General features: G+C 35.6%; 1 protein-coding gene across 1 annotated transcript in view; it reads right to left on the reverse strand.

The window, feature by feature from the left end:
- Positions 1 to 25745, reverse strand: part of ADAMTS19 (ADAM metallopeptidase with thrombospondin type 1 motif 19) — a 146462-nt gene that overhangs the window by 59301 nt on the left and 61416 nt on the right. The window contains exon 8 of the mRNA XM_086479551.1: positions 11991 to 12096. Within this exon, the coding sequence (XP_086335677.1) occupies positions 11991 to 12096 (106 nt within the window). The remainder of the gene's footprint in view (positions 1 to 11990; positions 12097 to 25745) is intronic.

Below are 25745 nucleotides of genomic sequence, written 5' to 3' on the forward strand. Positions count from 1 at the left end.
AACACCAGCTCACTTTTCTTCTCCACTCACTAAATCATATTTTATATAATTTTGCAAGTTGCATTACCTTGTGTTTACTAATAAAATGAATTTAAATGCCGTGTAGGGCTTTATCTTGCCTATCAGAGTGCTCAGTCTCTTACAGTAACGTGTACACCCCACAGTCCGGAGCACTGGAACAGCTGCCTCTGCATGAATTGGATAATTTTGTTAGTTGTAAACAGTGTAACCGAGGTAAATAAATCTGTCAGACTCTCAGCTTCTGTCTTTCCCTGAACTGCCTGAATGGGACAAAACAACTAACGGACGTGCCTTTGCACCCTCCTTACATTCTCCTTACATGCCTCACATGCAGAATTTGGGATGTCCTTATCGCCAGAGTTATGTCCATAAGAACTACGGAAGAAGACAGAAAATCTAATGATACTTCACTTTTTACTCACTGCACAAGAAATAGATTTGGATTACACCTCTTCAAGTTATATATGCACTGCAAAAGTGCTCATTTATTGATACATTTATTAGTATCATATATATACTATGACATGAAATAAAGCATTTACACCATACAAGTACACAAAATCTTATTTGCACAATTTATTACAGAATTGATGGCTCCCATTAATGCAGAGTGGGAACTAACACATTTATATGTTATTTAAAACATTTTTTAAATTAAAAGTAATAATAAAAAAATCTGATTACTGTTACTTCCCATTCACTCTGAAGAGCAATTCTTCAAGTCAGCCTTTGTCACAAACTACTCTGTAAAATCACACAGTAAAATGTCTGCTGAGCTGAACAAAGGTCTTCACTGTTTCAAAAAACAATTCCACTAGCCACCATTACACAGAAACATCACTAAAACAAAGCCACCACAGAAACTGTGTTTGTGTAAGGTTACAGTGGTCTTTCTATAGAATTTATTATGCTAGCATGGGGCACATTGCCCTCTCTGTCTATAACCTCCTCTCTCCTGCAGCTGTGATCATTCAACCTCATGCAAGAGTAAAGAAACATCATGTGCATGTGGGAGGAAGACAAAGGAATTTGGGGTAAGAGAATAGCTTTATAACAGTCTGAAAAAATGTAATTAACAAAGACAGTGCTGTAGTTTAACAAGTAGTAGATTCTATCTATATGGAAATAAATCAAATTCTGTTTCAAGAACAGAAGCATTATTTTTTCACTGATATATTAAAATACTCCACCCATTCTGGTTAAAGACTATATAAGGAAAATATAATATGAAAGTAGGAAGCAACCTATAGAACGCATTTCCTAACTAAAATATTAGCAATATGTCAACTCACACTATGCAACTAAACTATATTTTAATAATCTCAGTTTAAAAGTATTTTGACAAAAGCCTTGGTCAAATAAAGTCCACTAGCATTACATATGGTTGTCAAGTCAACTGAAAAAATATTTTTATTAAATAATACCTCAAAAACTTGTTTAAAAAACACTGCCAGATTTTTTTATTATTATTTTTTTTGGTATCATGCAGAAAGTTGGAATGATCTCTGCTAAATTTTGAAGATGATCCCTGTTGATGTTTAATGTGCAGTACGAACAATACAAAGAAAAATCCTTAATTTCTGTGCTTAGAAGTCAGAATTAATAACTCAGGCCACCAAAAGTAGGAAACAAATATTAGCTCCATTTCTCAATTAAAACATAGTTCTTTTACAGTTCACTACTGCTGCAATTATATGCGCACATCTGGATTCAAGATAGACGACAGCATCTCTGCTGCCATCAAGGGAATAGGTTATACTCTTGCAAGCACAAAATGCATTCTCATGTCAACTCACATACCGAAGAAGTACAAGTACCACACTTTGATTTGATTATAGTCGACTATTAAGAAATAAAAGCTCTTCTAAGTCTCAACAAAGGGTCCTCAGTCATTATGCTACATTTAAATAAGGCTACGCACACACCTTCTGGAGAGACGTCTGCATTATAAAGTATTATTTCATATTTCTTCTCACCATAGGACTCCGAAATTCTCCTACATGTGCTACATTCATGGCATCATGAATTTGTTTACTGACCCCACACTCACCTGAGTGGAAAGCTTATTATTATTTATTCATTATTTTCATTGTGCTTTGCAAATGGCAGATGATGACCTGGTTATCACCATCACATTCCACTTAAATGCATGGTAGTCCAGCTGAACAAGAATGATGCTATAAAACCAGAAACAGGGAATGCAGGCACAAAAACTAAGTAGTATCAAAAACTTAATATAGGAGCAATTAATTGTGTGAGTTCAGATAAATGTGGAGAACTACTTTTGGTCAATCTGTAAACAAAAAAAAAAAAGCTAGAATTAAAAAGATTAAAAAGAACTACTATTGTTCAGAGTTTTGGAGTCACTAACAGTGCGACAGATTAGGAAATAAAGAGATGGATTAGAAAAACCACAAGAGCAATTACCCAAGGAATCAGGGCTATGTTGTTGAGTACTCAGTATAATAAATAGATTCCCAAATCCTAGAATTTAAGAGTTCAGCCCAAGAAATATAAGCAGCAGAGGAATGATGAATGTAAACTGCAGGTCCAGCATAATAGTACTAGTTTAAGCTCATGACAAAACGTAAATTATTGAAAAAACTTTCCCTTTGTGAAGGAGATAGTAAATCTCTGAATAATGCTACCAGTTCATACCTGTGATGTGATCAGGATGACATCTGATTTCTTTCAAAATTCATATTTTTATAAATAGTCTCTACATAGCATTTGTAAATTTACTGCAATTATTATACTATAGATTTTTTCCTTTCTAGCAAATACATAAGAAACATACAATGCATAGTATTATTTTAAATAATAAAAAAAGAATTCATTAAAATTCATTATTAATTACAAAGTGTTATCCTCCCTATTATTTCCACTGTTTTCTTATTTGTCATCATTATGTGCAATGCTATGTTAGAATAATCAAAACTTCCTAAAACAATGGACTTGCAAATGACAAGGTTTAAAAGCTTATATGGCATTTAATAGCACAATGATTGTTGCAACAATGTGTCTAATCTGAAATATTGCATATCACAGTATCACAAGGATAAGTGACACTCAATTGACTATCACAGACAGGGAGATAGAAGCTGCACTACTTAGTACTTGTATTGAACTTTTTCAACAAAAGAAGTTCTATCACACTGCTATCTTTACAGAGAAAATGATGCAAACAGACTAACAGCAGGTTTCTATAAGCTATTTTACAGAATTAATGCAAAAATATATATTACTATATTATGTTTTGGGTTTCATTTTTTTTTTTTAAATCCCTATTAGTGAAATAAATCCTGTATGATTTTTTAGAAGTATTTTAAAACATATGATGGCTTCACAGATCACTGCATAAATGGGATAAGGCACGTGGTTCTACTTGCAAATGAATTATTTAGCCTAAAGTGAATTGAAAGGCAAGTAACCCAGCTACAGAAAAACTATGATGGTAAAAGGTAGAAGTTGATTTATTTCAGAAAAACTTTGTTTGCAAAGGAAGAATCTAGTGGACAAGGAAACCTCAATCTTCTTGTTAATAATTTGATGATTAAAAAAAAATAAAAAGAAATACGTTTATGCAATCAATATTTCTCTTTTGTGAATCATTACTCATTCTCTAGGATGTTGGCAACTCAGATTACATTTTATGTCTTGAAACAATTGGGTAAAACATACAACATGTATATTAATATATGGACAATAACACATACTGCATGCTACTGTCCAGCTGAGTTTGTAACTTTTGATGAACAGCTGCTTTCGTCTCTACCACTCCAACACTTCTACCAACATGTTCCAAAAAGCTAGATCTAGACATAGCACTGTGTCATGGTCCTTTGACTGAAGTATAGAAATAATTTAAAACTTTGATGTGACAGATGTATTTAGCATCATAACATGAAGATACATATTGCCCCTTGCTGAAGTTTTTTACCAAGAGTATACAATACAGGCAAAGTATTCACTTCTGGCAAATACAATACCCATGCCACATCCCACAAACTGCAATATTTCAAGATAAACAATTATCTCTACAGTTTATGACTTTAATCTTGTGCCAGGGAAAAACACTGACACATAACATTTCTTCAAATTGAAGAAAATATGTAATCGGGGAAAAGACTTTGAGCTATCATGAACAGGCAAAAAAAAAAAAAAAGTTTCCTTATTAATAAAACGCATTGACACTATTATGATCTTTTGCCAACATTTTCACAGCTATTTTAAAAGTATCAGACTGTTGATTAAGCCTACACATCATCACATCATGTAGGCTGTTGTTCAGTTACTAACTAATCCATTTACAAATGTTATTCTAGGGAAAATTAACCATATATCTATCCTGGAACATTATAGTCTGGCAGAAATGGCAGCATTGATATCCTGCTAGGGGAAGAGTTGGCTAATCTAAATTTCAAGCATAAAATCACCGTATCTTTCTAACTTACTAAAAAGGCTGATGCAGTGCTACTTCACCATCTCAGTGCTTCATTTCTTCCTCAGCTGTTTCTTTCTTCAGCTGCCTAGATCCCAGCAAAAGGCTAGCAAGGCTTTAATTCTGCTAGGCATTCTTGTGATGCGTTTGCATAAAGTAAGATCTTTTTGAACTTCTGTCTGTTCTTAGAATTGGACTAAGCAAAACTTTTTTTTCATGGTTTTGAATCACCATGCAAATTTTGAGAGTAAGAGTAAATGGAAATTCAGTGTAATAAACTGCATCCTTTTTTGTCATCTCTAATTGTGAGCGTATTTAGTTGGACAATTTCCAGACCACTGGGAAATTTGGTACGATGCACCCATCTGCCCAATAAGATCCTAGGCTGATTTAAATCAGCATAACTTCATGACTGTGGAAGACATATACCTACTTTAATACACATGCAGGAAGATCAGAGGCTATTGATTTTTAAAGAACTTACCTACCAAAGCATGAAAACTGAATGACAGAATCTAAGGTGATCTTGCAACTGCTTTTTTGGCAAAATGCTATTTTTTTTTTCCCATTAGTTTCTATTTACTGTCATTGGAGGGGTACTAAATGTCCTGCTTGTATGGCTGAACATCTACTAGACACTTTGAACTTCATTAAAATAAGGTGAACAGTTATTTCATGGATTTTTTTCCTAATCTAAGAGAAAAAAAGGCAGCATTTGTGATGAAACTACTGGGGTGATTCTCGTATAAATCATGTTTAAAATAAAAAATATGCAATGTTGAAATGCAATTCAAAGTGAAAACCCCTTATTACCTTTTATCAAAACAATAAACCAAGTAACAAAGAAAAGGGAAAGCATTGTATCTTTCTTGTTAAGAGTAAATTTAATAAAAGTAGTTTCTTATTAAACAATTAGTATGCTTTAGAGATAAAATGTCCTGTAAAGTGAACAATTTTGAACAAACAGGACAAAAAATGTTACCACAGACAGTAAAACAATACCAAAAATAATATAAAAATATGTCCATGTTTTATGCAGCTATCCACAAACTGAAGAGCAGTATAACCATTTCTCTGTACATCTGTCAATGATAAAAATATGTATATGGGAAAGAGAATTTCTTATAGTTTGTTGTGCACGTGTTTTAAAATCATTATAAAGCTCAGTTTTACAAACTGCAGCTGTGCTTTTCAAATTGTACTGCTCAAAGTTAGGTTCCCCTGTCTACACTTCAGTGGACAGTCAAGAATACCTTTATTTTGAACAAAAAACTCAGTAATGATGAAAGTCAGTCAAAACAATTAAAACTCAACATCTCTGACACTCAGGCTGCTTCTGTATCCAACTACTTGAATATATGGATATTTCTACACCTACAGATAGATTAATATCTGTACTTATGTATCTAAACTTGGACTGAGAAGCCCAGCTTTGGACTGTTACCCAAAAAGGACAGAAAAATTAAGGAAAGGGGCAATAGGGGGAAAAGGAGAGAGTCTGTGCAGCTGGGAGGAGGCCACAATGTCGGGCACTTCCCCTGCACCTTCTATGGACTTCCGCTGTAGCCCATGGAATCAGGAATTTATGGGACAGAGAAGGAAGCAAGTACATTATTTGGGGACAGGTTACAGGCATGCTCCTCAGTGGCATAACAGTTCTGCAGCAGCTTCTTTCTTACTCAGTAGTCACTGCCATGGGAACGCCTGACATTGTAGGACCCCAACATAACATGAGTCAGGATGCTGGGTAGCAAGAGCTCTGAGAGAAAGGGACGCCTGAGTGATATTATGGCCATCACTGAATAAAAGCTTAGCTTAATTATCAGTAAATGGAGTAATTATCCTAACATGTCAGCTCAATATACCCTTGGTTAAATAACCTACACTTTGCACACACCTTTTAAGCCAGTAATCTATTAACAAATCAGAGATGGCTAAATATATGACATCATGGTACCTCTCTTACGCTGATTAAGAGAAATGTTATGCAGAGCATATAAAAGATAGGTATCTTCTGAGATTCATCTATACTTCCTAGAAATTTACTCATTTATTGTTTATGCTTTTAACTATGATGGGACTTCTCACATTTGAATGTTCTAGTGCTTGGAATGACAGGACTCCAAAATTTTTATAGCCTGCCTTCATCATGCTAGTATACAAATTACACAAACAAGAAAAAACAACTGAAATTTTAAGAGGATGTATTTGAATTAGGAAGTATATCTTGTGTATGTATAGGAATTACAGAATGTATGGGAATTACAGACAGAAATAGAGGAACAGTTTCATATCAAGGAAAGGGGAGATAGAAAAGCATAACCTGAAATAAGAACCCCACGATCAAGAGTAAAGTTGGTATTTTAAAGCCAAAATAAAGAAAAGCCTTTGTGTGTGCCAAGAAATGAATTCCTCAGACTCCTAGATCAACAACTTTAGAAATACTATTGGCCTCTTAACTTTATAATTCCAAAGAATTAAGTTGTAAGTCAGCATTAGCGAAAAAAAAAAAAAAAAAAAAAAGAAAGTAGAGGCTTAAAATTTCTAATATTATAGAAGAGAAGGTCTGAAGCCGGGGAAAAAAAAAAAGAGATCATTGAAAACACTAATAAAATAAAATACAGACATGTTGAACCTAGTAGTTTCATATTTTTACTCTTTCACTCGTATGAAAAGCTTAAGCAACAGATTGTAAGACAAACTTGGGAAAAATACTCTCCTAATGAAGGCAGTTGCAAAGGAAATGCTATTTTACTGAAACATTTCTGCAGTTGAGGAACCTCAAAAGACCACCTCCTACAGTATGAGCTCCTTGGCACTTCCATCAGCTTTTGTTTCAGACTATTTGTCAACTTACCACACCTGCATTTATTTCTGCAGGAAACAGGTTTTCAACTTCAACAATTGCTTACCTCATAATTTCATACTGTTGTCCACTGCCTGAGATTATATATGAATTCATTTATGGTTCAGATCTTGACCAACTAAAAAGTTCAGAGCACTCAGAAAACTTAATTTGGCTGCCTTCTCAGAGCAGAAAATTGCACTACAGATAGAAAGCAGGAATTAAAAACTCTGCCTTTCTCCTAGCAAAGGGGAAAGCACTTGGAAGGGGAGGGATTCTTTCATCATTCATAAGAAAGGCTGCTGTCAATGATCAAATGAAGCCCCAAAACCCTCTCCTGGTGAAGCTAGCCTTTGAGAAAGTTGCTGGGCTAACAGGCAGGAGACTCAAAATTCTTGATATACCCCACAGATAGGTATTTTGGAAGCAGAAAACAGTGCCACTATCCTGTAAAACCTCTCTATGATTCTTTCTCAATACAGAAAAGTCATTAAAATGTAAACAGTGGGTGGCCTGTATTCATATCCACCCATGTATCAAGTAAGGCTTTGTTCTTTCCCTCACAGCTGAATGATAAGAGATCAAAATAAATGCTGACAAATACTTTGACTTAACATCTGAGACAAAATACCACATTTCAAATGCCTCAATTTAATGATCCTTACTAATATGAATCCTACTGTGCACAGTTTTATCAGTGGAAGTGACCACTACTGCTCCTGAAGTTTCTCGTTATACTTGTGATTACATGACTTTCAACGTGTAAGAAGTTCTTCTATCAAACCTAATCAATACGTTTGCTTTCCATGTGCTAATTTTGTTCCTTGTTGAATACAGACTCAATTGTAAAATTCTACTTTAACGTTAGAAATATCATGATAGCTCTTTTTTCAGTTATGAGATGCCCTACTCCACATTAGTCACTCATTCACAAAGATTAGTAGACAGTTCCTTTTATTACCCTTGTTGATTTTATTGTGTTCTGTTGTCATATTTTGGATTGTGATAACAAAAATGCATGGAGTAACTGATGCTTTACTAGCATTTCCCAATCGCCAATTTAAAGCTCTCTTCAAGTTCCACTGGATTTCAAATAATTATGACAAAAAAATGTATGTGGTTTGCTAATGAGTTATTAAGTAGTGGATTGAAAAATTCCACAGACTTCCTGTCTGGAACTACAAAATACTTGGCAGAATATCCTGCATTTTAAAAATAGATGCATTTCATATTTCACAAAATTCTTATCAGAAAAAGAATGCGGATGTGTATAAAATTGATTCTGAGAAATTCCATCAGTATCTCTTTCAACTAATTAAAACAACTTTTAAAGTACACTTAGAGCACATAATAATTGTTAATCAATATATTTTGAGATACTGCAGTTTACATGTATCTTTTTTTTTCTCTATATGTAAAGAAGGAGTCATATCCCACAGACAGCAATCATGTAAGTAAAATGAAGATGTGTTGCTTGATAACCAAAATAATATCATTCTCTCTCTTCTCTCTGTTCTCCACATGGATTCAGTATCTTTTAATTCAGTGTTGTTAGTTTTTATTCTGTAATAGGTCTTCATTAAATAATTACCTAATTGATAATTAAATTTATTTTCATAAGTAGGATTTGATTATTAAAACCAAATCCATTAATATATTACAGTTTTTAATCTCTGATTATACAGACTGGCTCCTAATATTTCAAGATGGAGCTCAAAAACCAACTGTTGACTTAAAACATTAATTCTCAATGTCACTAAAAGATCATCTGCTTTCAGATACACAAGGCTAGAACAAAGACACTTCATATCGAAAAGCAGGGTTTTGTTTGCCATTGTATTTCATTGAGGATATTTCCATTTTAATTGGAAAAACTAAGAAAACCACAACACAACACTTAATAAATGTCCATGTATCAGAAGTATTTAATATAAAAAACTGTACTTCTTCAGCTGTGCTCCTGTGCAAGAAAACCCCATCCCCCCCAAAGTCCCCTAAATCTGTCACTATGCAAATTATGTCAGAGACGTCAGAGGTCTGCAAAATTATTCTGAGTTTGCAAATGATCATGAGATTTTACCAGAGACCATTCCATTTCAAATATATAGGTAACAGCATGGAGTTTTGTGTATAAAAACAAGCCTTCCAAAGGCAAGCTGTTTTTCAAAGGTACTTCAATACTCATCAAAACAATGGCAATTGTGAATGGATTTGCTTGTTAGGCTGATCTTAGGCTGATCAACATACATTTGGAGTCTGCTTTGAGTGATAATTTATGGGCAAGTATATTGTTTGCTGTACAGAAGACAAGAAAAATAAGGGTTTTTTCTTCATATTTTGAGAGGCAAAGTCTTTGAGAAAGTTTTTCCTTCTCCTGTGCTGCTGAATAGGACTCTCTTCACAAGAAGAGCAACTAGAATAGTTAAAGATACTAGACAAAAAAAAAAAAAGCAACAGTTAAGTGAATTCAGGACAAAGAAAGAGTTTGTGAAAATTTTCTAGAAAACATCGTGTATTTAAAGAGGAAAAGATCTATGATTTGTCTAGATGGTGATAATTTTTCTCCATTTCTGAGACAGTTCAGAACAAGCAAGACAAATCTCTGTGAGAAATACTATTGTTACATGTGAATCTCTTGAGGTCGTCTTCAATGGGATCTACGTTCAAATGTTTGACTTCAAATATTTTCATACTGTCTCTCCACAAAGGGTCAACTACTAGTAGCATGCTTCTTTGCAATCACCATGGCTAGGCAGGCAGAGACAGTCATTCAGAGAAAACAAATGTCTCTGAATTATCACCTTACTCTCTTTGGTGCAAGACCACTCCGTTTCAGATTGCAACGGTTAAGGACTGGCTCCATAACGGAGCAGGGTTCAGGCTGAATGCCCCTGCATGTTTTGCCGTGGAGGCTGCCCCTTATTTTTTACTTTTTTTGTGGCAGTTGTTCATATATCTCTGGCCACTTATTCTTTCACTTTTGTGGTAGTCTTCCTAATTTCTATGTGGCCTGTTACTAGAGTTCATGAGGTTGACTTTCTTGAAGATATGTGTGGTTCAAACATCCTGTCCTTCACCATGAAACCAGATTTGATTTATCCTTTACTGCCATTGTTTTTAAAGGTCTCTTACAGTACCTGCAGAGAAATGTGAGAGTGTCTCTAAGGACATCCAAATGCCATTATTACTGTGAGAATATGATGGCTGGGATACCATCATGATTTGTTTTTCTAAATTTATTTAAATTAATACGGAGGGATTTGAAAGTTCTGAAATTTCATAGTGTAGCCTTTAACATTTTTTCGTAGGATTCATATATCAGCAATTTAGTTTTTATGTCCCTGTAGGAAGGTCATGCTATATCTCTTCTGCAGTCCCACTGCAATGCAAAGCCATGAAAATATTTCAAGTTGAGGACTGAATGCAACAAGGGTTATACAGCCTGGCCTATGCAGCAGTTTTGGAAGAACTGCTAAGCAGCACCAGTGAGCTTCCCTGTCTAACTTGTTCTGGATACTGTTTGGCATCCAGCAGCCCCTTAGAATGTCAGAGATAGGTCTGACTTGTCTGTTGCAAGACATACATTTCTCCATAAAATCAGTATCCCACTTTCTCAAATTTGCTACTGCAGAACCAACACATAACCCATAACTTTGCAATAATTTTATACCTGCTTCTGTTTTCTGCATCTAGGATTTTATACAGCACCATTGCTCAGGAAGCATAAAGTGTTACATTTCTTGTTGCTCAAGATGCCTTTTTTCAATTCAGTAATCCTGCTGCCAAGCTTTTTATTCTCTGAACATATTTTCATTTTGCAGAGTATAAAGCAGTACTTGTATTTCTCTAAACTATCTGGTATTATCGTACCTGGAGCAGACGCTGCAGGTAAAGATGACTGATTAATAAACACCACCCTTTTATTGTATTGCATTGTATTGTATTGTATTGTATTTTAGAGTAAGAACTCTCCTATTTATTTTTCTTTAACAGGTACTGCAGCCACAAATCAAATAGAACTTTCACTAACAAATTTGATTATCACAACATGAGAATTTTTCGCTTCTGCTTCAAAATATTCCTCATGAAATGAGTAGAAACACACAATTCAATTCTACAGGATAGTTACCTTCACCTTCACTTTGTCATCCTTTTCTACCAAGGGGAGGAAAAAACAATATTAATGTTGAGACGACGAATGACCATTATACACTTTAATGGGATCTATCCTGAGAAAGCCAAATTAAATAAGTGTTCTTCCAACTTATGATCTCATTAAAATGTTTGTTGGCAACAATAGGCAGAGTTGGATCTTATATACAATACCACAGTCCTAGGAGAAAATACATCTGGGGCACCTGCTTTTCCTCTAGCCAATGTCAGTCCTTCCAGCTAATCTAGTTATTGTGTAGCTATATAGATAGATAGATAGATAGATAGATAGATAGATAGAAAGATTCCTGTATTACTCCAAGTTGTAAACATTGTCTTGATTTACATACTATATGTCAATACATGTCACTATTATTATTAATAACAAAACCATTGTTTTCCAAATTTTTCATCAAATTTAAAAGCGTTCCTAAAAGAAAAAAAGAAAAACTGAAGTACATAGTCAAATTAACCAAATCACAGTAATATTACATGCAAACAAATGCTAGGGTGTGTTATCCACATACTTACTTGTGACCCATTTCATGGGCAATGGTAAAAGCGAGATTCAGACCATTGTCCTCTGCAATTATACACTTCCGTTTTTCACTGCACATTCCACTCAGATATGCTATACCTAGGAAATACAACCGGCACATTAAATTTTTTTTGTTGTTATTACTAACTGTATGTATTAGGGCATTATTCACCCCAAACACGTCTGAAACCTTATTGTGGTCAGAATCATCCAAATATATGAACAGATATCTGACAAAAGTTTACTTAACTCATAAGCCAGAATGACTGACATTAGCACAAAATTGGATAAAAGATAGGAAAGAAATTGCAAGCAGTGGTAATATTACCTGATAGTAATATTACCTGATTACATAGACTGCAACGTGTGGAAAATGCAGAAGCATTGCTACGTACCTAAATGAGATGTGATAGAACACACAGATGAATGTCAGTACTATCGCAAACGAAAACTGTTGTCTACAACAATAGGGCACAAATCTGGACAGGTTTTTCCTCTGATAGACTCAGAAGAACAGAATGCAAAGCACAGAGCCGTGTCCCTATTTTATCATTGTTAAATACTGATACAGTGTCCAGTGTGTTTATGATTCTAAAAATGTGTAAAAGAGTCATAGAAGAATTTGTAGGAGATTGCAGCCTGACAAACACATTCATTGTAGAAGCTCCAATGCCTTTACTATATAATACCTAAGTCTTCAAAAAAATGAAAGCCTGAATGGTAGGCTTTTGTGTTCAAGCTCAGTTTATAAAATATAGAATGTATATAATCGTAAAAGCTTGAGGAACATGCAGCTTAATTTGGGTAACGGTATTTTTTTTCAGATCACAAATATATTTAGCAGAGACCTTTCGTTGTCACTCGTTTGAAATTTCAGAGTAAGCAACCAAAACGCTGTTTCAAGTGTTTGGCCTTCTTCCCAGGAACATCCTTTCCGTGGAATGGTGCCCTCTGGATCAACATATTTGCTGGATGTTTGCATATAAAGGTCAAGTTTGAAATGTTTGACAGTGTTTGAAATTTAGTCATCATTAGCATTCTAAGTTAACAAGATAAAAGTCATTCTTTTTACGATCCAAGTATTTGTCAGTCTGTGAGCACAATGCATCATGCTCAACATGAAATTCAAGTAGTAACCCCATCACTAGTCTGGCAGTGTTGCTCTCAACAGAGCTGGATGAAAGTTTCTGGACACAGAACTCATGTGACAAAAAATATTGTTCAGGACTGAACAAAACAATCACAAACTAGATTTGAACAAGGCGGAATATTTCAACTTTTACTATCTCTTTCCAAAAAAGGGAGAAAAAATGGAGCAGGAATAAAAGTAATTTGGAATACAAAAAAAGCCAAAACATGTTCAAAGCAAAAAACCTGAAGTCCTTCAAATGACACCTCATGTTAAATGTAGGTATCATTTATATTAACTCTACTGAAAATAATAGAAGTAAGAAACACTCTGAAATGAAATGTTTTATTTTGAATGTTATATTCCAGTGGCTAAAATATAAAGAAAACTATTTCTAAAAGCATTTCATGCCTTTTAATTCCACAATCACACACATTTTCTTTTAAGTTTTGATGACCAAACCAAAAAAGACAGAGCTGCTTTTAATACTGAAGCTCTAGGTAGTAGAGTGGGTAACAATACAAGAAGAAGCAGATATGAGGGCCCTGACTTCAGCCAACACCAATGAATTTTCAAGGTGCTAAAACAAAATAGAATAATGCAGATTGCCATAGACAAAATCCAGTGCTGCATTTTGAAGTATTGTGGGCATTCCTAATACTATAATGCAAAATGTTTAGAAACACCTTCCTTACTGTGCTGGTTTTGGCTGGGATAGAGTCAATTTTCCTAATAGTAGCTTGTATGAAGCTAAGTTTTGGATTTGTGCTGGAAACAGTGTTGATAATAGAGGGATGTTTTTGTTACTGCTCAGCAGTGCTTGCACAGCATCAAGGCCTTTTCTGCTCCTCACACCACCCCACTGGTGAGTTGACTGGGGGTGCCCAAGAAGTTGAGATGGGACACAGACGGGACAGCTGACGCCACCTGACCAAAGGGATATACCATACCATATGATGTCATGCTCAGCAATAACACTAGGGGGGAGGCTGGCAGAGCTGGCACTGCTTGGGAACTGTCCGGGCATTTTCTTTTGCATCAGCTGTCTTTCTTGGGTTTTATTTACCTTCCTCTGCTATTTTCTTTTTCATTAAGTTTATTGTCGTTGTTGTTTATGATGATGATGATGATTAAACTGTTTTTATTTCAACCCACAAGTTTTCTCAGTTTTACCCTTCCAACTCTCTCCCTCCATTCCGCTGGAGGGGAGGGAGCAAGCAGCTGTGCAGTGCTTAGTTGCCAGCTGGGGTTAAACCATGACACTTACTGATGATGGGTATCCTTAGTCACATAAAACTTACTTTCGGAGATCTACAGAAAGAGAATTCTCAAACCTCTCTCTGCCTTTTGACACTCAGTACTAACTGAAAACTGTCTGATGCTCTCTAGATTATTGCAGGGAAAAGAAATCACTAACCTCCTTTTTGCCCCTAAAATGGCAGGTTCAAGGACACTAGCAGTATCTTTCCATACAAAAACATGAGTACTATCAGTTGCTGTCTACTACTCTGACTGCTCTCCTAGTTATTCCCAAAGTACTTTGCACATTGCAAGTTTCATACCCATTCTGCAGAAGAAGTAGTAGTGGTAGTGGGCATTTTCAACAATATTCAATATATATCAGCAATAATGTTTTTATACTTGTTGTTCCTTGAAGGGAATTGACCTTTTTAAGTGTAACATATGAAACATAAGGCCTGTATTTCATTTAGATTAAATTAGATTTCTGATTCTAGAAATGTCCACAAGCATCAAATGCAATTAATACTTTATGACTTTCCCACTATTAAACAAAGTCAACCTCACATGTGAAAGCCACATCCAACAGCAGCTATTGGATGTAAATCAGCCAACTACTAGCCATGAACTAGTTTCATGTCTTGTCCTTGGTTATTAATTTCACATGTAGAGAAAAAGAAACTGACTTCAATAAGCAGCTGCTCTTGCTTAGTTGTCTCTGCATTAGGTAAGAGAAGGAATTTCTTCTTTAAATATATGTATGTTCACTGCAGCTTCCTGTGGCTTGTTAACACAGCTGGAACTGCTCCAAGGTTAAATCCACAAGAAAAAAAAAAAAAAAAGGAACAATTGCTCCCTTGTTATGATTAAAGTATTCCTAGTGAACCCCACAGTTTCAACACACAGCTTCAAACTAAAACACTTAGTATCTGAAAAGTGTTGGCTAGAAAGCAGTAACATAATCTCACTGACAATTTAAGGAAGGATCCCGTTACTTATCTATAAAGAAAGATGTGTTTTGAAACAAAAAAAACACTGAATGAATACATGCCAAGCGTAAAATATTCAAATTACTTCACTATGTAGATAACTATTTCTCAACTTAATTCAGAAGAAAACACATGCAGTATCAATTAAGAAAGTAAAGCTTTACCATTGTGCCCTAGAAGAACCACATAAGGGACTACATTTTCTTATCAAACATGTAAATATCCAAATGAAATACATGCTGCTTCAGAAAATCAGAACTTGTGCCAAAGTCATAGCAATGGTTTATTACTATTACCATTAACGCTACCCATAAAGATGGGTATTTCATTCTACATAATATGACAAATTTTCTTTAAAATTTTCTGGTTTCTTAATGAACATACTCATCAAATCAGTAGTTGGCTGATTTACATCCAGTAGCTGCTGCTGGATGTGGCTTTCTGGTTTCTTAATGTCACACCCTCATCAAACTATTTATTCTTTCAAATTAGGCACACATTTACAACTTTTGTGTTGAAAAGCCGTAGTTCAGCTCACAGGGATGTTACACAAAACACATTACCAACTAAAACATCCAAACAAATTTATCAGCTTTACCTACTCATTCATGGCCCGCTGCCCATAACATAAATCCACTATCTATATTAAAAGGCTACTGTCAGCATTGCCCACAGGAACAAAAAACCTCATAGTAAAAAAAAAAAAAGAAAACCACATTAAGAAATAGGCAGTCAAACATTCAAACATTGCTCTTTCTTACAGGGACCATAAAATATGGAAGTATGACCTCAGTATGTCTGCTTTTCTAATATTGCATTCTAAAAGGTCAATAATGATTATTATTTTTCCCTCTACAGTGATCCAATGAAATAGAATTAATATTCTGAAAGTCTTAATCACACAAATTACTTACTTAGCACATTTGAATTTCTTTTCCTCTGAACTTCCTTAGTTTCACAACACATTCAAACTTGGTTTTTCACACCATTAGCTATGTGCTTATTCTTAATCCCTCACAGTTGCTCTAAAATCTGCCTGCTAATTCTAGGTGCTGTTAAAAGAGAAGGAGACCCTTCCACATACCACCAGTTTAATCCGTTGATAACACCTGGATATCACCTCTATACATTCCTGAGATATTTTACAGTTCTTCTGTTTTACCCAATGTTCTGCCCAACAGACTTTTTTCTAGATTATAAAGCAATAACGACTGGAAAAAATACAGAACAAAGTTCACATAACATATTCTTTGATGAAGAGGGATAGATCACCCAGATATCCCTTCTACTACTGATCAAGAGCAAAGTTTACCTGAATTTCCAGTCCATATGAAATCAAAATTCCATAAAACCCAAATATATATGTTCCATTTCCAATACTTGAAATCACAAGCTGAAAGAACTGAAAAGATATGTTTGTATAGCACAGTTCAGGAAAAAAAAAAAAAAAAAGGTATTTCCATTTTAAAGGATTTTGTAATGGAGGAGTATGTTATATTCTCAGGAACCTAGGGATACTATGCTCCTTGTTGTGTTATCTATCCATCAATAAAAATTGTCAAATTTGACCATAATGAAAAACAGTAGAACAGAACAGATTTCCAGTGCCTATTGTATTCCCTGTCATCCAGGTAAAATAACAAAGCACACTATTACTATTGAATGCACATCAGATAAAATTTAAAAAATATCGAAACTGTTCATGAACTTCACAAATGATGGATCTATTTTTATTAAATTAGTACACATATAACTGATACTGCTTAATTAGATACTATGAATAAATGCAATATTTATGTATGGAATTTTCTTCTAAAATTTCTACACCAATCTTCACAAACAATAGCATAAATCACTGATGAAATATAGGTAAGCCTGAAATGCACAGAAAACATGCAGAAAAACCCATGACGATTTCAGTGATAAACTTTATAAAAAAATCTTAGCTTTCAGAAGGTGTCATGCAACGATATACTTCCAATAGCATGACCTTAGTTTGAATTATTGATGATGCCCAAACCTTGCAAGCCACTGCAATAGAAACATAATTTAATGCCTAAGTACATCTGGCTTTTGATTCAAACATAACTAGTTTAAATTTGAACTGGCAAACCAGTAGGCCTGTGAGCATAAATTATAGTATTTAACTGAACTTGATTACTAATCTAACAAATTACTTTTTTTAGCAGCCCAGATGATTTACTTAAGCAGGACGAAAAAGCTTTCCACAGAGCTGACACTTAGAAGTCTAACTAGCACAAGCTGCTCTGAAGAGAGTCGCAGACTGACAATTTCCAAGGAAAATGACAGTCATCAGTGAATCATTCCAGTGAAAACGACAATCATCATCAGCCCTTAAACAGTGCAGCAATCAAGACAACACAATCAACAAACAGGAATCTGAACTGCAAACAAAAAAGCCTAGAAATATCTTTTTTTAAAGTAAGAGATATCAACAGTGATGATAACCACACCTCTATGCATGTGTATGTATATATACAAATGCATAGACACAGATGAAAGATATTAGAAATAATGGGATAAAACCGAAATTCTGCTGGATTTTATGCAAATGTAACTCAAATTTTATTCACCTGTTTTGTTAGTTTATGATTTATGTACATCTTAGAAAAATTAATGCTTTCAGAAAAATACTTGATCAATATCTAGTAAGTATGTGATTTTATGTTTCAGAATAGACTACTAAGCTTACTCTTCTCCCTTTAAACAAACTGCTACACTTTAATCCATGGAGTGGGAGAAAAGTCTCAAAATGTGGAAGGCATACCAATGTATGCCACATCTGCATGAACAAATTCTGAATGTGTGATAGTATAGTTTTAGGTCTTTAGCTCTTGCACCTTATGAACAGTTCACATACATCTAATATGTCATTATAGGGATGGGACAGCAGAACTGCCGAAAGATACTAATTTTCTTCTAAAAGGCAGCCCACATGGAAAACAATTCTCTCAAGATGAATACACAGATGAGACAGTAAGTGAATTTTCCCCACTGTCTACTCCTGGCCTTCGCTGACAAGCATTGTAGGGATACCCCAAGCTAAAGGCTGCAGCCATACCGTCATTTTTAACAGCCACCAAAGCATTTACTCTCCGAATCAGGATATTCCTTCTTGAACTGATTCAGAGTTTGAGTCCATAAGATGTGACGACAAATAGCTCTGGAGAGTCTGTACAACAGGACCTTTTTCTCTTTTTATGAAGACTACAGAGGGGGTATTGCTCCTAGATCTCTGTCAGCTATCTCAATGACAAAATGAGAAGCTCTAGCACATTTAGCATCTTCTCAAGCAGAAGCCAGCCACACCTTTCTGACATCTTATAGCCCCCTGAGTACCTTACCTTCTCGTGTTCTACTATAGTCTTTCTGACAAAAGTGGTTATAGTCAAAAGTGACAAGTGTAGCATTGGTTAATAGAAGACCAGCATTATGATCTTTCCATGACTCTCTATTATTTCCTGGTCAGTCCTGACAGATGCTTTACTCAGCGGATCAGTGAGCTGACATTTTCAGAGAACTGTCCACTATCATTCTCTGATCTCTTTCCTGAGTGGTAGCGAAGCTCATGGTTTCACACATAGTCTAAAGAGATTATTTTTTTTTTTTTTTAATATCCATTACTTTGTATTTTGCAATACTTAACTTCAACTGCTCTTTCTCTACCTTTGCAGTATCATGATGTTCACCTACAATACTTCTCGTCAGCTTTATACTGAACTATCCAGAATGCTTCAAACTATATGAAAGCATACTCAGGCCAATGGTATTCCAAATACTTTATGAAGTGAGGCAGCTCTGAACTCAAGGACACCTCCTACTAATGTGAAAGCTGACAAATAATTCCCATGTCTTATTTTTTAACTTTTAAGCAACACATGAAAAAATTTTTTTAAAAAATTAAAGGAAAAAATTTAAAGCAACAATACACTGTAATATGACCACTGAGTACAGTTAGTATACTTTTAAAATCTTTTAATTGTTTTTTTCTTTTTTTTTTTTTTTGTAAAGGCAACATCATCAAATGGAAAACCTGTCCACAAAAATACGCATCAACAGGAAAATGCAAAGATGCAAAAGAAAACTGCATACTAGAAAATGAAAAGAAAAAAGCCATAAATTGAAAAAGAAAAGAGTCACAACTCCCTTTCTTCCACATTTGACTTTCTTTTGCACCTGGAATCTACAAATGGAAAAAAGCTTGTGTATAATTGATTTTGAAGAGGCCTTAAGTCATTCTGTTCAGAAGAAAATGTGAAAAATCACAGCATATGGAGTAATATGCAATAATTTTCTTTGCTTCATATCTTCTCATACTATTAATATGAAAGAAAAATCAAATGTTATCTTTCTAAGCAATAAATCAATATTCTTCTAAGCAATTGAACTAGTTTGATCCATTAGTCTAACTTCCTCATGGCATGATTTGCATAAACAATTTTTCTAGATGTTTGTTTTACATGGCATAGAAAATTATTAATAATCTTGATCTACATTTATAAGTTTAACTTTTGGACAGAAGTAGGAAAGTCTATTTTTAAGACTTACACAATAAAGACTTTCATTCCTTAAATTATGTGGGTAAATCACAAGAGTGACTTACGAAAGCTTCATGGAACTATGCTGTATACTAATCAAATAAAATGTGACTTTGAAAAGGAGACACTTCACTTCTTTGACAAAAAAAAAGAACAGGACTTTCCACAGTAAAGCAGAAGCTTATTACTTAAAAAGACAGAAACAGGTTTCAAGCTGAGCACCAGCCATTTCAGAACAGCTCACATCAAATACAGACATAAATAAATTCACCTTGAGGATATGCTTTCACTGATGCATTGGACAGGCATGAGAGATACACAGTTTACTTTGAATGAGTATTACATGCCTCAGATTAAGAGTTGGTGCCTGTTTCCTACTGTAAAATCTGTTTCTGGTCGTTGTAAAAACCCTTGCTGCTCTACAGACAAGACAGGGAGATGATGACAGTGAACAGTGCGGTACTCCCCAGGAAGTATTTTTAACAACTCAAACTTGCTTTCTGTGTTTTCCAACTTGTTCTACAATTACATTTGCTTTCAGTGGGCAATGTGACAATGTTGTTTTACAGTCTTTGAGGCTGTATTTGTAGCTTTACTCTATCAACCCTTTCTGGGGATCATATTTTTTCATGGGGCAAAAATGAACAGGAAAAGCTATTTGTGTGAACTAGCCATTTCCAGTCCTCACGGTATCTAAGTATATGGCACTTCTGATCTTGGGATTAGCTGTAGTGAAACAGGAGCAAGAATTTACTCTGTACAAAGACAAGTTTTTATTATTGTCCATTATTTCCTAATATACATATACAGCAAAAAAAGACAATCAGGAAGAAACATCTTTTAAAACATTATGCTAGATGAAGAAAAGCAGAGCTTGAATTCTGCTTTTCTTTGATAGAAGGAACCCTAACCAAGAAGCTAAGGAAAGACTGCTATTAATGGATCATCACAATGACTATAAAATACATAAACCAAATCATACATTTTCCTTTTATTTATTTACTGTTGTGACCACATACACCACTACTCCAGACTGGCACCCACGGTTGTATAAAGTGTTACAAGTTGGTATGTGTGCACATGGTATGAAGGCTGTTTCTCTTTCTTTGACTGTCTCTACATTTGTGTGTACATATATATACACTTTTCTTCTGCTCTTTTGATCCTTATTTATCCCATCTTTCATTTTTCTTTTCCACACCTGCTTTACCTAAATAAAACTGTGTATTAAAAAAAAAAAAAAAAGTGTACCTTTTTGTGTTCAGTCAATAAACCCCTAAAACAGAAGAAGGGTCAGACGACATGTGCAAGGACAATGCGCTTATGAAACTGAGGGAAGAATGTAGGGAGTTACTAACCACAGCTGTTGCAAAGAAAGTTGAACCTCAACAGAAAAGGGACTGGAGGGTTTCACAGAATCATAGAATCATTAGGTTGGAATAGACCTTTGAGATCATCAGGTCCAACTGTTGACCTAATACCACCATGCCCACTAAACCATGTCCTGAAGTGCCATATCTACATGTTTTTTGAACACCTCCAGGGATGGTGACTCCACCACTTCCCCAGGCAGCCTGTTCCAATGTTTGACTACTCTTTTGGTAAAGAAATTTTTTCCTAATGTCCAATCTAAATCTACCTTGGTGCAACTTGAGGTCATTTCCTCTTGTCTTATCACTTGCTACTTGGGAGAAGAGACTGACCTCCAACTCACCACAACCTCCTTTCAGGTAGCTGTAGAGAGGCGATAAGGTCTCCCCTCAGCTTCCTCTTCTCCAAGCTAAACAGCCCCGGTTCCCTCAGCCGCTCCTCATAAGACCTGTTCTCTAGACCCTTCACCAGCTTCGTTGCCCTCCTCTGGACACGCTCCAGCACCTCAATGCCTTTCTTGTAGTGAGGGGCCCAAAACTGCACACAGGATTCTAGGTGCGGCGTCACCAGTGCCGAATACAGGAGCACGGTAACTTCCCTACTCCTGCTGGCCACACTATTGCTCATATAGGCCAGGATGCTATTGCCCTTCTTGGCCACCCGGGCACACCGCTGACTCATGTTCAGCCAGCTGTCAACCAGCACCCCCACGTCCTTTTCTGCCAGGCAGCTTTCCAGCCACTCATCCCCAAGCCTGTAGCGCTGCATGGGGTTGTCATGACCCAAGTCCAAGAGCCAGCACTTGGCCTTGTTAAACCTCATAGCATTGGCCTCAGCCCACTGATCCAGCCTGCCCAGGTCACTCTGCAGAGCCTTCTTACCCTCCAGCAGATCAACACTCTCACTCAATTTAGAGTCATCTGCAAACTTACTGAGGGAGCACTCAATCCCCTCATCCAGATCATTGATAAAGATGTTAAACAAGACTGGCCCCAATTCTGAGCCCTGGGGGACGCCACTTGTGACCGTCTGCCAGCTGGATTTCACTCCATTCACCACCACTCTCTGTGCTCGACTGTTCAGACAGTTTTTAACCCAGCTTAGAGTGCACCTGTCTAGGCCATGAGCCGCCAGCTTTCTTAAGAGAATGCTGTGGGAGATGGTGTCAAAGGCTTTACTAAAGTCCAGGTAGATGACATCCACAGCCTTCCCCTCATCGACTAGGTAGGTCACCTGGTCATAGAAGGAGATCAGGTTGGTTAAGCAGGACCTGTCCTTCATGAACCCATGCTGGCTGGGCCTGAGTCCCTGGCTGTCCTGCACATGCCATGTAAGTGCTTTCAGGATGAAACATTCCATAACCTTCCCATGTACTGAGGTCAAACTGACTGGCCTGTAGTTGCCCAGATCCTCCTTCTGGCCATTCTTGTAGATGGGCGTCACATGGGCAAGTGTTTTGTTTTAGATAAATGTCTGTATCAGTTCAGTGGATTAACTGCTTGTGTAAATGTTTTTCCCTGAGTTAGTCAAAAGAGTGTGAATGGTTTCTTGAGTTAGCCAGCCCAGCAAGGGTTAAGAGCATATGGCGCTCAGCTCAATAGATAGCATAAAAACTGAACAACTGACAAAATGAACTAAACAGAACAATGGGCTTGAGATGACATTAACTCACATATTCCTTCCCAGCACCTGGAGATACTCAGCATCATGACAGCATATGAAGGCCAGTAATGGGAATTAGATTTGTAATGGCAATTAGATTTGTACTGCGAATCATCTGTATATTGCGATGGTTATACTGTGTTTGCACTGTGATTTCAGTTCATTGCTGTATTACTCTGCTGAATCAAAATCCCATGTAACATCACGTATCTTCAGGTAGGTCAATATTGTTTTAAACATTAAACCCTCCACATGTGTAACATCTAATAGAGCGTGGTCAGAGAGTATAGGATTCTGATACTTTCACATTTCATCACTCCCCATAGAGGATATTCTTTCAAAGGATGGAAGCAAAAGTAACAGCATACATACAGAATTAGCCTTTTCTAAAAGACATTTTCTTCCCTATTGTTTTCAGTCTAAGTTCTGTTCAGTTGCTGGAAACTAACCTCATTAGCATATGATAGCTCTTGAACCTGTCAGGAAGTAAGGAGGACCACTATGAACATTTGGGATGTGAAGGAGCTATCTATATTTAATAGTGCCACACAAAAGCCTGAGAGATGTAAACATTCTTGAAAGTAGGAAATTCTATGTGAAGTTCTTTAAAGAGAAAAATTATTCTTCGGATGAGTTTAAAAACAAATGTTCCATTGTAAGAGCAGTTAACAGTGGAAAATGATTATCAGGCCGATATATTTTCTTCCAGACTTTTTGAGAAATAAACCACCTGATATATGAGAACAAATAGCTTAGATGATTAAAAAGCCTGATGAATACTGGGTGACTATACCTGGTATTTGTCCATTCAAAAATCTGTAAGGAATAGATGGCATAGACTTACTGTGACAAGTGTCTAAAAACGGTTGTCTTTCACAGAAAGTGAGGAACAAGTTAATTTTCTATCTCAGAATAAATACTTTGTAAAAACTTTTTAGAGGCTTGCAAACTGAAGCTTCTGCTACAATATGAGTTTAAAATGAAAAGTAGGAATCACAGACTCCAGTCTGAATTCAAAGGCACATACCTTTGCCAAAAAGGCAAGTAAAATTTTAGTTTGCCAAGAATACCAAAGCAGGACAAGAAATTGCAATTTGAATTACTTGCTAGCATTGAGAAACACAAACTGACCTCATTTTATGAAGATGACCTTTTCTAATAATTTGTTACAGCTTTGCTACTGTATACTTAATTACCACTGTCAACTGTTTAAATTACTTTTTTTCTTTTTAATGTAAGCACTATTTTAAACATACTTTTATAAAAATAACGTACAGAAAGGCTTGGTCGATTTAAAAATATTTTAGATGTCTGGAATACATTAAAAAAGCTCCAACTTTATTTTAAAGTATATTTAAAAAAAAAGGCCTCATCATTCAATGTCAAGGGCTCTGGCCCAAGGAAACAGGAAGTCACAGTGCACAGAACAGCATGTTTATGAAAATGCTGATGTAAGGGTAGGCTTTAGAATGCCAGGGGAGCTATGGACACTACAGGTACTTTAGAAGTTCCTCTAGTTTTCAAAATCAGTTTTGAGGTAGTCACTATTTTCTAAATGGAAATTTTACATAACTTCTGTGACTTTAAAAAAATTGTACTGACCTTGAAACTGGAGCACATCTGTCATTTCACAATGATTATATGTTTTCTGTAATTTGTCAAAAAAAGCAGAAAATATTTATTGCATTCCTATTTTAATGCAAATGCTATATTTTTTAAATTGTCTCTTGTCTCTTATTCTGCTTCTGAGAAAATCTGACTCTCTCGAGAACAAATGTGATGAATAGATGTTACACTGTAACATAAGATAGTCCAATTAGTTGTCAGAATTGCTTCCACTGCTGTGAAGTATGAGTTCACTTTAAGATGTTTTAAAATACTATAAGCCTACAACTCTGTATACTTGGGTCAAAATATATTAGCATCACAGACTAAAATATATACTAGATGTAATTAAGAATTATGTCACTCCATCCAAATTGTGAAAATATTCACCCAGGTGCTTATCTCTTTTCTTGCCTTCCTGACATGTGGGTGTCAATTCTCACATTCATAAACTGTGAAGCTGCTAAAGTTGCCCATGTTCTGTATATCTATGCACATTGCAATGCCTTTGAATTCATCTCTTGTCTCATTCCATCAAATCATTTTTTTTCTGAATCTGCTTCCAAGACTTGTGTAACATCAACTCCCCTTACCAACTCCATCTACTCTTAATATATTATCAACACTTTACAGATTCCAGCCTTGATACCCGATACATCTGATTTTCCTATAATTTAATTTCTGGTGCCTTCTACCCGTTGTCTTGGTACTACTCTCTGTGCAAACAAAAGTGCTGCAAAATCACCCATGAGACCATGTAATTTTCACTCTAACACATCTTCTTTAGACCTATTTTCATTTCTACAACAAAATATAAGGAAAACAAGCCTGTCTTGCTTTCTTTTGTAATTTATTAAACCTGTGCTATGGAAATGACACTGTGTAGTAGAGACGTAAAATCGTTCCTTGACAAACGGTGCTTCAGGACAGTAACACATTTCCTCATTTTCTGCAATGTGGGTGATTCCTGTAAAACATTTCTCATGTTTTCATGAGAAATCAAGCTAAAAGTGAAATGAAAGTGATTATTTTACTGTTGTTGAGACCCCATCTAAAGAAAATATTTATGATTTTTTTTTTCTTTTAAAGCATGGTGTAATCTGTATTCTCTTTTGCGTGAGACAAGGGGCAGCAAAGGGGATTGAAAGAAGTATTAGTCAGCTTTTTCTTTGTTTTCTAGAACAATCTATTATT

The sequence above is a fragment of the Leptosomus discolor genome, chromosome Z (assembly GCF_034619465.1).
Source record: "Leptosomus discolor isolate bLepDis1 chromosome Z, bLepDis1.hap2, whole genome shotgun sequence".
Taxonomy (NCBI): Eukaryota; Metazoa; Chordata; class Aves; order Leptosomiformes; family Leptosomidae; genus Leptosomus; species Leptosomus discolor.